This window comes from Salmo salar, chromosome 04 (assembly GCF_965601325.2).
Source record: "Salmo salar chromosome 04, fSalSal1, whole genome shotgun sequence".
NCBI lineage: Eukaryota > Metazoa > Chordata > Actinopteri > Salmoniformes > Salmonidae > Salmo > Salmo salar.
The window spans coordinates 36,644,060-36,660,392 of NC_138294.1; the positions used below are offsets into that span (position 1 = coordinate 36,644,060).

Sequence of the window (16,333 nt, forward strand, 5' to 3'; positions counted from 1 at the left end):
AGCGATAACATGTAGTGTTGTTTTGTTAGATAAAATCCTTTTTTATATCCCAAAAAGTCTGTTTAGTTGGCACCATCAATTTGAGTAATCCACTCGTTCAACTTGCAGAAAAAGGAATCTGAAAATCTACCCCTAAACATTGTTTCAACGAGTCAAAATCAAACTATGATATTTATTTTGGAAAGAAGTATGTTCAATAGGAAACCGATTTTAGCAGGTGCACAACTTCATCATGGCGAGCAATGACACAGATTTCCAAGACTGTGTCCTCATATAAAAACGATTTGTTTTTGCAGTTACAAGCCTGAAACCTTGAACATAGACTGCTGACACCCTGTGGAAGCCATAGGAATTGTATCCAGGGAGCTATTTTACAATATGAGCTTTCTCTTGCATTTCTAAGAGGATGGTCTCTCAACAAAAAAATAATCTGGGTGGTTTTTCTTTGGATCTTCTCCTAACATATCTATTGTGTTATATTCTCCTACATTATTTTAACATTTCTTCAAAGTGTTTTCTTTCCAATGGTCCCAATTATATGCATTTCCTGGTTTCATGGCCTGAGCTACAGGCAGTTTACTTTGGGCACGTCATGAAGGCGGAAATGGAGAAAAAAGGGGCCTGATCCCTAAGAAGTGTTCTTAACTGACTTGTCTAGTTAAATAAATACAACATTATAAATTATTTGAGTTTCATCATAGCGCTTGATGGTTTTTGCGACTGCACTTGAAGAAACTTTCAAAGTTCTTTAACCTGTCTGGGCCAGTGAGACGCTTGCGTCCCACCCTAATCAACAGCCAGTGGAATCGCGTCGCGCTAAATGCAAAACCTCATAAATGCTATAACTTCAATTTCTCAAACATATGACTATTTTACACCGTTTTATAGATACACCTCTCCTGAATCGAACCACATTGTCCGATTTCAAAAAGGCTTTACAGCAAAAGCAAAACATTAGATTATGTCAGCAGAGTACCCAGCCAGATATAATCACACAGCCATTTTCAAAGCAACTAGCATGCATCACAAATACCCAAAACACAGCTAAATGCGGCACTAACCTTTGACAACCTTCATCAGATGACACTCCTAGGACATCATGTTACACAACACATGCATTTTTTGTTCGATAAAGTTCATATTTATGTATAAAAACAGCATTTTACATCGGCGCATGACGTTCAGAAAATCTTTTTCCTCAAATGCTTCCGATGATCAGCGCTACAATTTACAAAATTACTATTCGAAAACATTGTTAAAATGTAATATTGTCATTCAAAGACTTATAGATTAACATGTCTTGAATGCCATCTCTTTGCCAGATTTAAAAAGAACTTTACTGGGAAATCACACTTTGCAATAAACGACGTGGTATGCCCAGAAAAGAAGTCTATGTTGGAGCCATCTTGGAACGATCAACCATCAAAAATACTATTGTAAATAATCCCTTACCTTTGATTATCTTTATCAGAAGGCACTTCTAGGAATCCCAGGTCCATAACAAATGTTGTTTTGTTCAAAAAAGTTAATAATTTATGTCCCTATAGTGTTAGCGCGCTCCGAAGGCTAGTAAAAATGTACCGTGTGCGTCTGACTTGTCGTCAGGAATGAGCAAAAAAAAAATATTTAAGTTCGTTCAAACATGTCAAACGTTGTATAACATAAATCTTTAGGGGCTTTTTCAACCAGGGCTTCAATAATATTCCATTGGGACGGTTGCATTGTCTTTCAAAACGTTTTGAAAATGGAGAGTACCCATGGGCGCCGACGTCACAATGGTAATGGCCCATCCCCTGTGACCAAGGTAAACATCCTCTCTTTCAGTCAATTTTGATGGTAGGAGGCTCAAACCACTTTGTAAAGACTGGGGACATCTAGTGGAAGCCATGGGAAGTGCTAAATGAATTGCAAGCCCCTGTGTGTTTCAATGGCAAATGTTTGAAGTGATATCCACACATCAGATTTCAGTTTCCTGTCAGGATTTGTCTCAGGGTTTTGACTGCCATATGAGTTCTGTTATACTCAGACACCATTCAAACAGTTTTAGAAACTTTAGGGTGTTTTTTTTATCCAAATCAAACAATTATATGCATATTCTAGTTACTGGGCAGGAGTAGTAACCAGATTAAATCGGGTACGTTTTTTTATCCGGCTGTGCAAATACTGCCCCCTAGCCCCAACAGGTTAACTTTAACCTCTCTAGGCTAGGCGGGACGAATTCGTCCCACCTACGTAACAGCCACTGCTATCCTGTGGCGCGATTTTCAAAACCTTAAAAATCCTATTACTTCAATTTCTCAAACATATGACTATTTTACAGCCATTTAAAGACAAGACTCTCGTTAATCTAACCACACTGTCCGATTTCAAAAAGGCTTTACAACGAAAGCAAAACATTAGATTATGTCAGCAGAGTACCAAGCCAGAAATAATCAGACACCCATTTTTCAAGCCAGCATATAATGTCACCAAAACCCAGAAGACAGCTAAATGCAGCACTCACCTTTGATGATCTTCATCAGATGACAACCCTAGGACATTATGTTATACAATACATGCATGTTTTGTTCAATCAAGTTCATATTTATATCAAAAACCAGCTTTTTACATTAGCATGTGACGTTCAGAACTAGCATACCCCCCGCAAACTTCCGGGGAATTCGCTAACATTTTACTAAATTACTCACGATAAACGTTCACAAAAAGCATAACAATTATTTTAAGAATTATAGATACAGACCTCCTCTATGCACTCGATATGTCCGATTTTAAAATAGCTTTTTGGTGAAAGCACATTTTGCAATATTCTAAGTACATAGCCCAGGCATCACGGGCTCGCTATTTAGACACCCGGCAAGTTTAGCACTCACCATAATCATATTTACTATTATAAAAGTTTCATTACCTTTTGTTGTCTTCGTCAGAATACACACCCAGGACTGCTACTTCAATAACAAATGTTGGTTTGGTCCAAAATAATCCATCGTTATATCCGAATAGCGGCGTTTTGTTCGTGCGTTCCAGACACTATCCGAAATAGTAAAGAAGTGTCACGCGCATGGCGCAATTCGTGACAATAAAATTCTAAGTATTCCATTACCGTACTTCGAAGCATGTCAACCGCTGTTTAAAATCAATTTTTACGACATTTTTCTCGTAGAAAAGCGATAATATTCCGACAGGGAATCTCCTTTTCGGCAAACAGAGGAAAAAATCCCAAAGGCGGGGGCGGTCGGGGTCACGCGCATAAGCTAGTGTCTCTTGATCGGCCACTTGAGAAAGGCGATAATGTGTTTCAGCCTGGGGCTGGAATGACGACATTCTGTTTTTTCCCAGGCTCTGAGCGCCTATGGACGACGTGGGAAGTGTCACGTTAGAGCAGAGATCCTTAGTAAATGATAGAGATGGAAAAGAAGTTCAAGAAATGGTCAGACAGGCCACTTCCTGTAAAGGAATCTCTCAGGTTTTGACCTGCCATTTGAGTTCTGTTATACTCACAGACACCATTCAAACAGTTTTAGAACATTTAGGGTGTTTTCTATCCATATGTAATAAGTATATGCATATTCTAGTTACTGGGTAGGAGTGGTAACCAGATTAAATCGGGTATGTTTTTTATCCAGCCGTGTCAATGCTGCCCCCTAGCCCTAACAGGTTAACTAAAAACTCTGGAATGATTAGGTGTGTCCATACTTTTGAGCGGTACTGTATATATTTGTTTTGTTTAAATGTGTGTGCATGTGAGTGCGAGAGTTAAGCTATATGGAGGAGATTACTGAGTAGTTTGGTTCATCAGGCTGACCCCCAGTCTTCTCTTGAAGTTATTGATGGATGATGATGTTTTGGCAATGTGAAGATAAGAATTCCAGAGAATGGTACCTCTCTATCTGATAGAGAATTGACTATGTGAGGTGAAAAAACCAGCTTTTTACATTAGCATGTGACGTTCAGAACTAGCATACCCACCGAAAACTTCCGGTGAATTTACTAAATTACTCATGATAAATGTTGACAAAATACATAACAATTATTTTAAGAATTATAGATACAGAACTCCTTTATGCAATCGCTATGTTCAATTTTAAAATAGCTTTTCGGCGAAAGCACATTTTGCAATATTCTGAGTAGATAGCTCGGCCATCACGGCTAGCTATTTTGACATCCGCCAACTTCGGGGTCACCTAAACTCAGAATTACTATTAGAAAAATTGGATTACCTTTGCTGGTCTTCGTCAGAATGCACTCCCAGGACTTCTACTTCAACAACAAATGTTGTTTTGGTTCCAAACAATCCATAGTTATATCCAAATACCTCCGTTTTGTTCGTGCGTTCAGGTCACTATCCGAAGGGTAACGTGCGAGCGCATTTCGTGACAAAGATTTTCAAAATATTCCATTACCGTACTTAGAAGCATGTCAAACGCTGTTTAAAATCAATTTTTATGCTATTTTTCTCGTAAAATAGCGATAATATTCCAACCGGGCAACGTTGTATTCATTCAAAGAGAGAAAGAAAAACATGGCGAGTTCTCGTGACCGCGCATCTCCAGTCTCACTGTCCCCAGGCTGACCACTTACAAACTCTGCTCCTATACTTTGCCCAGAGACAGCAGACACCCCATTCCACTTTCTGGCGGCTTAAAGGGGGGCAATGGAAGCATGAGAAAGTGTCACGTTACAGCACAGATGCTGTATTTTCGATAGAGATGCAACAGAAGGACAACAAATGGTCAGACAGGGCACTTCCTGCATGGAATCTTCTCAGGTTTTGGCCTGCCATATGACTTCTGTTTTACTCACAGACACCATTCAAACAGTTTTAGAAACATTAGAGTGTTTTCTATCCAAATCTACTAATTATATGCATATTCTAGTTTCTGGGCAGGAGTAGTAAACCGATTTAAATCGGGTACATTTTTTATCCGGCCGTGAAAATACTGCCCCCATCCCAAAGAAGTTAACAAACTATAGTTTTAGCAAGTCGGTTAGGACATCTACTTTGCGCATGACACAAGTCATTTTTCCATCAACTGTTTACAGACAGATTTTTTCACTTATAATTCACTGTATCACAATTCCAGTGGGTCAGAAGTTTACATACACTAAGTTGACTGTGCCTTTTAAACAGCTTGGAAAATTCCAGAAGATTATGTCTTAGCTTTGGAAGCTTCTGATAGGCTAATTGACATAATTTGAGTCAATTGGAGGTGTACCTGTGGATGTATTTCAAGGCCTACCTTCAAACTCAGTTCCCCTTTGCTTGACATCATGCGAAAATCTAAAGAAATCAGCCAAGACCTCAGAAAAAGTATTGTAGACCTCCACAAGTCTGGTTCATCCTTGGGAGCAATTTCCAAATGCCTGAAGGTACCACGTTCATCTGTACAAACAATAGCACGCAAGTATAAACACCTCGCGACCGTGCAGCAATACCGCTCACGAAGGAGACGTGTTCTGTCTCCTAGAAATAAACGTTCTTTGTTGCAAAAAGTGCAAATCAATCCCAGAACAACAGCAAAGGACCTTGTGAAGATGCTGGAGGAAACAGGTACAAAAGTATCTATATCCACAGTAAAACGAGTCCAATATCGACATAACCTGAAAGGCCGCTCAGCAAGGAAGACGCCACTGCTCCAAAACCAACATAAAAAAGCCAGACTACGGTTTGCAACTGCACATGGGGACAAAGATCATACTTTTTGTAGAAATGTCCTCTTGTCTGATGAAACAAAAATAGAACTGTTGGCCATAATAACCATCATTATGTTTGGAGGAAAAAGGGGGACGCTTGCAAGCCAAAGAACACCATCCCAACCGTGATGCATGGGGGTGGCAGCATCATGTTGTGGGGGTGCTTTGCTGCAGGAGGGACTGGTGCACTTCACAAAATAGATGACATCATGAGGTAGGAAAATTATGTAGATATAGTGAAGCAACATCTCAAGACATCAGTCAGGAAGTTAAAGCTTGGTCGCAAATGGGTCTTCCAAATGGACAATGACCCCGAGCATACTTCCAAAGTTGTGGCAAAATGGCTGAAGGACAACAAGGTCAAGGTATTGGAGTGGCCATCACAAAGCCCTGACCTCAATCCCATAGAACATTTGTGGGCAGAACTGAAAAAGCGTGTGCGAGCAAGGAGGCCTACAAACCTGACTCAGTTAAACCAGCTCTGTCAGAAAGAATAGGCCAAAATTCACTCAAGTTGTGGAAGGCTACCCAAAACATTTTACCCAAGTTAAACAATTTAAAGGCAATGCTACCGAATACTAATTGAGTGTATGTAAACTTCTGACCCACTGGGAATGTAATGAAAGAAATAAGAGCTGAAATAAATAATTCTCTCTACTATTATTCTGACATTTCACATTCTTAAAATAAAGTGGTGATACTAACTGACCTAAGACAGGGAATTTTCACTTGGATTAAATGTCAGGAATTGTGCAAAACCGAGTTTAAATGTATTTGGCTAAGGTGTATGTATACTTCTGACTTCAACTGTAGGTGAGTAAATTTGTTCTTATACTCTTTGTAATTTGCCGAATATAGGGGAGAGGGATTTGTGAGAAACATATTATACACCTTGTTTTTTTTAACTGAGTGTCACGAGCGGAATGAACAGTTTAAGGAGTGAGTCAAACGCAGGAGACTGAGGTCCGTTGGAACAATCTTAATTGAATAAATCCACGGGTAAGTTTCACATACGGCTGGGAGCATAACAGTCAGAAAAATGGACAGAAATAAGCTCCGTTCAAAAGGCAGACGGGGCGCAGCCCGGCAACCCTAATGCCTAGATAATAAAAGTAACACCACACGTAACAACGAACAATCCCGCACAAAATCCTAGCTAAACACAGACAGACTAAATAACCCCCCACTAATGACAAAACACAAAACAGGTGCAAACAAAAACCAGACATAACTAATAGACACTGAAACACAGATCGGTGGCAGCTAGTAGGCCGGCGACGACGACCGGAGAGCGCCGCTCGACCGAGGAGAGGCGCCCCCTTCTGTGGATGTTGTGACACTGAGGCTTTTTTGAGACCGGTTGCAAAACCAAGGTTTCCAGAACCCTTCTGCTGCTCTCTTACGTAGTTTAACTAAGGGAAAGCAGTGGTGAAATACACAATGGAAAGATGGGAGAAAAGTCTGATTGTCACATTTTTCGTCTTCTGAAGAGGAGAAATCATCGGACCAATATGCAGCGGTTATATTGCTCATCTTCTTTTTATTAGAAGGGGGAAAATACTTATAAAAAACAAACGACGAAAAACCTGTCCCGTAAGGTGCTCAGACTATACAAGGAAACAACCACCCACAAACACAAGAGAAAACTAACACACTTAAATATGGCCTCCAATTAGAGGCAACGACAACCAGCTGCCTCTAATTGGAGGTCGTTCCAAAACCCCAACATAGAAATAGAAAAAATAAAATAAACACATAGAAATAAAAAACATAGAACATCAACCAAAAACCCAGAAACACACTAAACAAACACTCCCTGCCACGCCCTGACCAAACTACAATAACAAACAACCCCTTTTACTGGTCAGGACGTGACACTGATACTCCACATCAGCCTGATTAAAAAAAATGTCCTATGAAATACGATCAATCAACATCTTAAAGCACTCATACTTACTTTAGTTAAATATTCTACATTTAATGCTACTAATCATTCCCATCTGTTCATTTCCAGCTGCCAAAGAGAAGTGTCAAATTGGAAAGTGGTCAGAAATGTATACCTGTATTAGCCACATGATTTAAAGAATTACTAAATGTATTATCAATAAGGGTGTCAGATGAACTGGTCACTCTTGTGGTCTTATAGATGAGGGGATACAGATAGATGTAGTATAAAGTATTCACTCTGTGTTCTTATAGATGAGTGAATACAGATAGATGGAGTATAAAGTATTCAACATGTCAGATGAACTGGTCAGTCTAGTGGGCTTATAGATGAGGGAATACAGATAGATGGAGTATAAAGTATTCACTCTGTGGTCTTATAGATGAGGGGATACAGATAGATGGAATATAAAGTATTCACTCTGTGGTCTTATAGATGAGGGAATACAGATAGATGGAGTATAAAGTATTCAACAAGTCAGATGAACTGGTCGGTCTGTGGTCTTATAGATGAGGGAATACAGATAGATGAGTATAATGTATTCAACAAGTCAGATTAACTGGTCACTGTGGTCTTATAGATGAGGGGATACAGATAGATGGAATATAAAGTATATCAGTCTGTGGTTCTCACAAGTTTATGTTGTAATCACCAATAGAAAACACATTCTATCTTCATTATTAATATATATGTTGTAGAATCCAAGGTTGATGCAAGGATATCAGTGAAACTACCAATGTCAGAATCAGAATAGGAGGGAATTTCTATGAAAAGAGATTCAACACCAATGTTATCAGATGTAAATGCGAGGTCCTCTCTTACAAAGAATTGAAAACGTTTATGAACAAAAATGGACACTCCTCCTCCCACTCTTGATGTTGTACAGTGGTGAAACGCATTATAAGGAGACATGTTATAAAGCATGGTTGTCTCTTCAGTCAACCATGTTTCTGAAAGGGCAACAATGGAAGAATCACGATTGAGAGAAAATAGATAAAGAATAAGGTGGTCATGATTTTTAGGAAGACTACGAACGTCAAATGAAAGGTAGAAGATAAGCTTGTCTTGGATTTAGATAAATTGATATACAGGTTGTTAAATTGCTAACCATAATAGCAATCACAAGTGATAGACTCATCTCTGGTAAATCTCAGGCAATTTGAATCTGGATCAACACAATCATTATATTTATCATTGGCTTCATTAATATCTAATGGGTTAAAGACCATGTTATCAGGTTTGACATCCTTGGCTTCATTAATATCTAACGGGTTAGAGACCATGTTATCAGAGTTGATATCCTTGACTTCATTAATATCTAATGGGTTAAAGACCATGTTATCAGGGTTGATCCGTGTGTGTTCCGGAACTCCAATTTGAGCAGCAGCAGCTGAAAAATGAGCTCCTACAAATATTGAAATTTACATGGTTTTTAGAGTGAAGTACATTGGAAAAAAGCAAAAGAAAACTGCAAGACTGAATAGGAGAAAAAACAAGCAACAAACAAAGAAGATAGGCTTTTGAAAAAAGTTACTATTTTTCAGAAAATTGTAGTTATCTTAGCTAGCTGAATTGTTTACCAGTTGCTAAGCAGTTGCTAGGGACTCTTTTGGAAGAAGCTAGCTAGCTAACGAAGAACAACAAAGAATATCTAGTTAACAGAAGAAAAGAAAGAGAAAATCAGGACAGAAGAAAAAGGATATCAAAGTGAAACAGTTCTCTAAAGACACAAGAGACAATAATACAAGAAACAACACTTCTGTAGCTTGTCAACTATGCGTCTGTCTATCCCTGTTCTCTCCTCTCTGCACAGGCCATACAAACGCTTCACACCGTGTGGCTGCTGCCACTCTAACCTGGTGGTCCCAGCGCGCACGACCCACGTGGAGTTCCAGGTCTCCGGCAGCCTCTGGAACTGCCGGTCTGCAGCCAACAAGGCTGAGTTCATCTCAGCCTATGCTACCCTCCAGTCCCTAGACTTCCTGGCGCTGACGGAAACATGGATTACCACAGATAACACTGCTACTCCTACTGCTCTCTCTTCGTCTGCCCACGTGTTCTCGCATACCCCTAGAGCATCGAGCCAGCGGGGTGGTGGCACTGGAATCCTCATCTCTCCCAAGTGGACATTCTCTCTTTCTCCCCTGACCCATCTGTCTATCTCCTCATTTGAATTCCATGCTGTCACAGTTACCAGCCCTTTCAAGCTTAACATCCTTATCATTTATCGCCCTCCAGGTTCCCTTGGAGAGTTCATCAATGAGCTTGACGCCTTGATAAGTTCCTTTCCTGAGGATGGCTCACCTCTCACAGTTCTGGGTGACTTTAACCTCCCCACGTCTACCTTTGACTCATTCCTCTCTGCCTCCTTCTTTCCACTCCTCTCCTCTTTTGACCTCACCCTCTCACCTTCCCCCCCTACTCACAAGGCAGGCAATACGCTTGACCTCATCTTTACTAGATGCTGTTCTTCCACTAATCTCATTGCAACTCCCCTCCAAATCTCCGACCACTACCTTGTATCCTTTTCCCTCTTGCTCTCATCCAACACTTCTCACTCTGCCCCTACTCGGATGGTATTGCGCCGTCCCAACCTTCGCTCTCTCTCTCCCGCTACTCTCTCCTCTTCCATCCTATCATCTCTTCCCTCTGCTCAAACCTTCTCCAACCTATCTCCTGATTCTGCCTCCTCAACCCTCCTCTCCTCCCTTTCTGCATCCTTTGATTTTCTCTGTCCCCTATCCTCCAGGCCGGCTCGGTCCTCCCCTCCTGCTCCGTGGCTCGACGACTCACTACGAGCTCACAGAACAGGGCTCCGGGCAGCCGAGCGGAAATGGAGGAAAACTCGCCTCCCTGCGGACCTGGCATCCTTTCACTCCCTCCTCTCTACATTCTCCTCTTCTATCTCTGCTGCTAAAGCCACTTTCTACCACTCTAAATTCCAAGCATCTGCCTCTAACCCTAGGAAGCTCTTTGCTACCTTCTCCTCCCTCCTGAATCCTCCTCCCCCTCCCCCCCCTTCTCCCTCTCTGCGGATGACTTCGTCAACCATTTTGAAAAGAAGGTTGACGATATCCGATCCTCGTTTGCTAAGTCAAACGACACCGCTGGTCCTGCTCACACTGCCCTACCCTGTGCTTTGACCTCTTTCTCCCCTCTCTCTACAGATGAAATCTCGCGTCTTGTGACGACCGGCCGCCCAACAACCTGCCCACTTGACCCTATCCCCTCCTCTCTTCTCCAGACCATTTCCGGAGACCTTCTCCCCTTCCTGACCTCGCTCATCAACTCATCCTTGACCGCTGGCTACGTCCCTTCCGTCTTCAAGAGAGCGAGAGTTGCACCCCTTCTGAAAAAACCTACACTCGATCCCTCCGATGTCAACAACTACAGACCAGTATCCCTTCTTTCTTTTCTCTCCAAAACTCTTGAACGTGCCGTCCTTGGCCAGCTCTCCTGCTATCTCTCTCAGAATGACCTTCTTGATCCTAATCAGTCAGGTTTCAAGACTGGGCATTCAACTGAGACTGCTCTTCTCTGTGTCACGGAGGCTCTCCGCACTGCTAAAGCTAACTCTCTCTCCTCTGCTCTCATCCTTCTAGACCTATCTGCTGCCTTTGATACTGTGAACCATCAGATCCTCCTCTCCACCCTCTCCGAGTTGGGCATCTCCAGCGCGGCCCACGCTTGGATTGCGTCCTACCTGACAGGTCGCTCCTACCAGGTGGCATGGCGAGAATCTGTCTCCGCACCATGCGCTCTCACCACTGGTGTCCCGCAGGGCTCTGTTCTAGGCCCTCTCCTATTCTCGCTATATACCAAGTCACTTGGCTCTGTCATATCCTCACATGGACTCTCCTATCATTGCTATGCAGACGACACACAATTAATCTTCTCCTTTCCCCCTTCTGATAACCAGGCGGCAAATCGCATCTCTGCATGTCTGTCAGACATATCAGTGTGGATGACGGATCACCACCTCAAGCTGAACCTCGGCAAGACGGAGCTGCTCTTCCTCCCAGGGAAGGACTGCCCGTTCCATGATCTCGCCATCACGGTTGACAACTCCCTTGTGTCCTCCTCCCAGAGTGCTAAGAACCTTGGCGTGATCCTGGACAACACCCTGTCGTTCTCCACTAACATCAAGGCGGTGACCCGATCCTGTAGGTTCATGCTCTACAACATTCGCAGAGTACGACCCTGCCTCACACAGGAAGCGGCGCAGGTCCTAATCCAGGCACTTGTCATCTCCCGTCTGGATTACTGCAACTCGCTGTTGGCTGGGCTCCCTGCCTGTGCCATTAAACCCCTACAACTCATCCAGAACGCCGCAGCCCGTCTGGTGTTCAACCTTCCCAAGTTCTCTCACGTCACCCCGCTCCTCCGCTCTCTCCACTGGCTTCCAGTTGAAGCTCGCATCAGCTACAAGACCATGGTGATTGCCTACGGAGCTGTGAAGGGAACGGCACCTCCATACCTTCAGGCTCTGATCAGGCCCTACACCCAAACAAGGGCACTGCGTTCATCCACCTCTGGCCTGCTGGCCCCCCTACCTCTGAGGAAGCACAGTTCCCGCTCAGCCCAGTCAAAACTGTTCGCTGCTCTGGCACCCCAATGGTGGAATAAGCTCCCTCACGACGCCAGGACAGCGGAGTCAATCACCACCTTCCGGAGACACCTGAAACCCCACCTCTTTAAGGAATACCTAGGATAAGATAAAGTAATCCTTCTAACCCCCCCCCCCCCCCCCCCTTAAAAGATTTAGATGCACTATTGTAAAGTGGTTGTTCCACTGGATATCATAAGTTGAATGCACCAATTTGTAAGTCGCTCTGGATAAGAGCGTCTGCTAAATGACTTAAATGTAAATGTAAATATCCTTGGCTTCATTAATATCTAATGGGTTAAAGACTATGTTATCAGGGTTGATATCCTTGGCTTCATTAATATCTAACGGGTTAGAGACCATGTTATCAGAGTTGATATCCTTGACTTCATTAATATCTAATGGGTTAAAGACCATGTTATCAGGGTTGATATCCTTGGCTTCATTAATATCTAATGGGTTAGAGACCATGTTATCAGAGTTGATATCCTTGGCTTCATTAATATCTAACGGGTTAGAGACCATGTTATCAGGGTTGACATCCTGCCTAACTAAGAGAGATACACTGTCGGAATCATCCAGAGAATGGAACAGAAACATGGAACTGCATGCCTCACATGTCCAATACAACCATGCATTTGTGTTAGTTTTATCAATAGGGGTGCACTTTCTATGGAATGTACATTGACACAGTCCACAACACCACTGAAGACTTCAGAGGGTTATGACATTTAGAGCAAATCAGTTGACTAGAGCGGAGTCACTTGCCATAGGCCTACGAGAGGGGGGGTGAACTACCAGCTGATCATACTTCAGGTGTGCAATGTTGCCTTTTTTATTCTTCAATTAGTCGTGGCAGCAGTTATTTTATTTTGAGGCGTTGTAACGGCTGTCGTTTGAAGTGGACCAAGGCGCAGTGGGTTGAGTGCTCATTTTAACTTTTTATTAGAACACTTACGAAACAAAACAAGAAAACGAACGAACGCCAAACAGTCTTGCAGGCTACACACAGCTATGCAAAAACAACTTCCCACACTTCCTATACAAACACACCCCTATACATAGGACCTTCAATCAGAGGCAACGAGGAACAGCTGCCTCCAATTGAAGGCCAATCCCAATTAACTAAACATAGAACTAAACACCCTAGATCTAACATAGAAATACACTAACCTAGAATATAACCCATAAACCCCGGAACACTCTAAACAAACACCCCTCTACATAACACATAACCCAACAAACCCCGAACCACATATAACAACCACCCCCTGCCAAGTCCTGACCAAACTACAATAACAAATAACCCCTTTACTGGTCAGGACGTGACAGGCGCACCTATTCCAAGAAGTCATTCATATCTAACGGGTTAGAGACCATGTTATCAGGGTTGATATCCTTGGCTTCATTAATATCTAATGGGTTAAAGACCATGTTATCAGGGTTGATATCCTTGGCTTCATTAATATCTAATGGGTTAGAGACCATGTTATCAGGGTTGATATCCTTGGCTTCATTAATATCTAATGGGTTAAAGACCATGTTATCAGGGTTGGTATCCTTGGCTTCTCTCCCTCTCTCTGTAGGTTGCAGATCGCCCAGGAGGAGCATCGTAGTGTGGAGGTTGAGAAGGTAACGTTGGAACAACGTCTGAGGGACGAGATCATCGAAGCCAAGCAAGAGGCCCAGAGACTCGGTAAGCTACGGGAGGGAACAGAGAACGAGTGGAGCAGGCAGAAATACGCTGAGGAAGAGCTGGATCAGGTATACACACACATACAATACACCTGTACATACACACACCTGTTTATACACATACACCTGTATACTGTACATACACAGCATACACATATTAACACACACACACACACACACACACACACACACACACACACACACACACACACACAAACTGCATACACAATGCATACACACACACAAATAAATATGCCTGAATACAGTGCATTTGGAAGGTATTCAGACCCTGTGACTTTTTCCACATTTTGTGACTTTTTCTAAAATGGATTAAATAAAAAAAAATTATACACAATTTACACACAATACCCCATAATGACAAAGCAAAAACAGGTTTTTAGAAATGTTTACAAGATTATTAAAAATCAAAAACTCATATCACATTTACATAAGTATTCAGACGCTTTTCTCAGTACTTTGTTGAAGCGTTCCACCAAATCTATTCATTTTAAAATGTTGATTAGTTCTACTTGCCTTTATTATTCACCTGATGAGAAGACAAGTTTTTATACAAATTTTTATTTTATTTTTTCTAACAAATGTGACTGACCGCCTTGATTCATCTTTGTAGCAAAATGTGAAATTGTGTTTTTTACATTGGATAAAAGCAGAGACACAGAGCTACAAAATGGTATATCATACACTGCATTTGAGGAACAATGGGAAAGTAATTCTGCTTTGAAAGTTGATAAACTTGTAACCGCACTTTTGAGAAAATGGCCTTTGAATATTTTGGTATCTGCTGAAGAGCTCTTCTTTGTCTACACCCATTCAGCATTGTTCACACCCTCTTAAGCTTTAGCCCCACCCATCTCTTTAAGGTTTGATCCGAGCATTCTGTCCTAACAACAACAGTCAAGCACCCAAGCTAACTGGCTAATGTCGGCTAGCTTGCTAGCTACTTCCAGACACAAATGAGAGAACACCTCACTGACCATTTCACTCGTCCTAGCAGAGCTGGTTAGGCTGTTTTCATGTTATCCAGAGCGTTGGTGACTGCAACTGTGCTGCTGGCAACAATTTATGCTTTTTTGCCAACGTTTACTGACACCAGCCATATTCAACGGGTGTTGAGCGTTTGTAAATTCGTCAGTTATTTTGCGCTCTGGCACACTCAAGACGAGAGTGCCAAAGTACCAGCTACGTCTTCAACAGTTGTCGCAGTGACATTCTATTGAAATGGTTACTTGCATAATGGAATCTTTTGTTAAGGCATGTAGCTAGCTAGCTATGGGGTGTGTTTTTTGCTACCGTTTACTGATTCCAGCCATATTCAACTGGTGTTGAGCGTTCGTAAATTCATCAGTTATTCTGTGCTCTGGCACACTCAGACAAGAGTGCTCTGAAATTGGAGTAGATAGCCAGAGCGAATTTACGAACGCACCCGAGGTAAACAGTTAATCATAATCCCAACTCATAACGTTACTACCCTGCATGAATCTGTAGGTAGATAACCAACCAGGTTCAATGTTAGCTAGCTAAACCACTGCCCTACTGTACTGTACTCTAAATCAAATCAAATTTCAAATCAAAAGCCCTTCTTACATCAGCTGATATCTCAAAGTGCTGTACAGAAACCCAGCCTAAAACCCCAAACAGCAAGCAATGCAGGTGTAGAAGCACGGTGGCTAGGAAAAACTCTCGAGAAAGGCCAGAACCTAGGAAGAAACCTAGAGAGGAACCAAGCTATGAGGGGTGGCCAGTCCTCTTCTGGCTGTGCCTGGTGGAGATTATAACAGAACATGGATGTTGAAATGTTCATAGATGACCAGCAGGGTCAAATAATAATAATCACAGTGGTTGTCGAGGGTGCAACAGGCCAGCACCTCAGGAGTAAATGTCAGTTGGCTTTTCATAGCCGATCATTCAGAGTATCTCTACCGCTCCTGCTGTCTCTAGAGAGTTGAAAACAGCAGGTCTGGGACAGGTAGCACGTCCGGTGAACAGGTCAGGGTTCCATTGCCGCAGGCAGAACAGTTGAAACTGGAGCAGAAGCATGGCCAGGTGGACTGGGGAGAGCAAGGAGTCACCAGGTAGTCCTGAGGCATGGTCCTAGGGCTCAGGTCCTCCGAGAGAGAGAGCGAGAGAAAGAAAGAAAGAATTAGAGAGAGCATACTTAAATGTACACAGGACACCGGATAAGACAGGAGAAATACTCCATATATAAGACTGACCCTAGCCCCCCGACACATACACTACTGCAGCATAGATACTGGCTCAACTGTACTGTACTCAAGTTTAATCTTGAGTACAGTACATTTCACCTTTATTTAACCAGGTAGGCCAGTTTAGAACAAGTTCTCATTTACAACTGCGACCTGGCCAAGATAAAGCAA

The 16,333-nt window shown here is 42.4% G+C and overlaps 1 protein-coding gene across 5 annotated transcripts in view; it reads left to right on the forward strand.

Moving 5' to 3' along the window:
* Nucleotides 1–16,333, forward strand: part of LOC106602826 (stromal interaction molecule 1) — a 113,219-nt gene that overhangs the window by 70,527 nt on the left and 26,359 nt on the right. For all 5 annotated transcript variants that reach the window (XM_014195730.3, XM_045716807.2, XM_014195728.3 and 2 more), the window contains one exon: nt 13,829–14,006. In XM_014195730.3, coding sequence (XP_014051205.2) covers nt 13,829–14,006 — 178 coding nt within the window. The remainder of the gene's footprint in view (nt 1–13,828; nt 14,007–16,333) is intronic.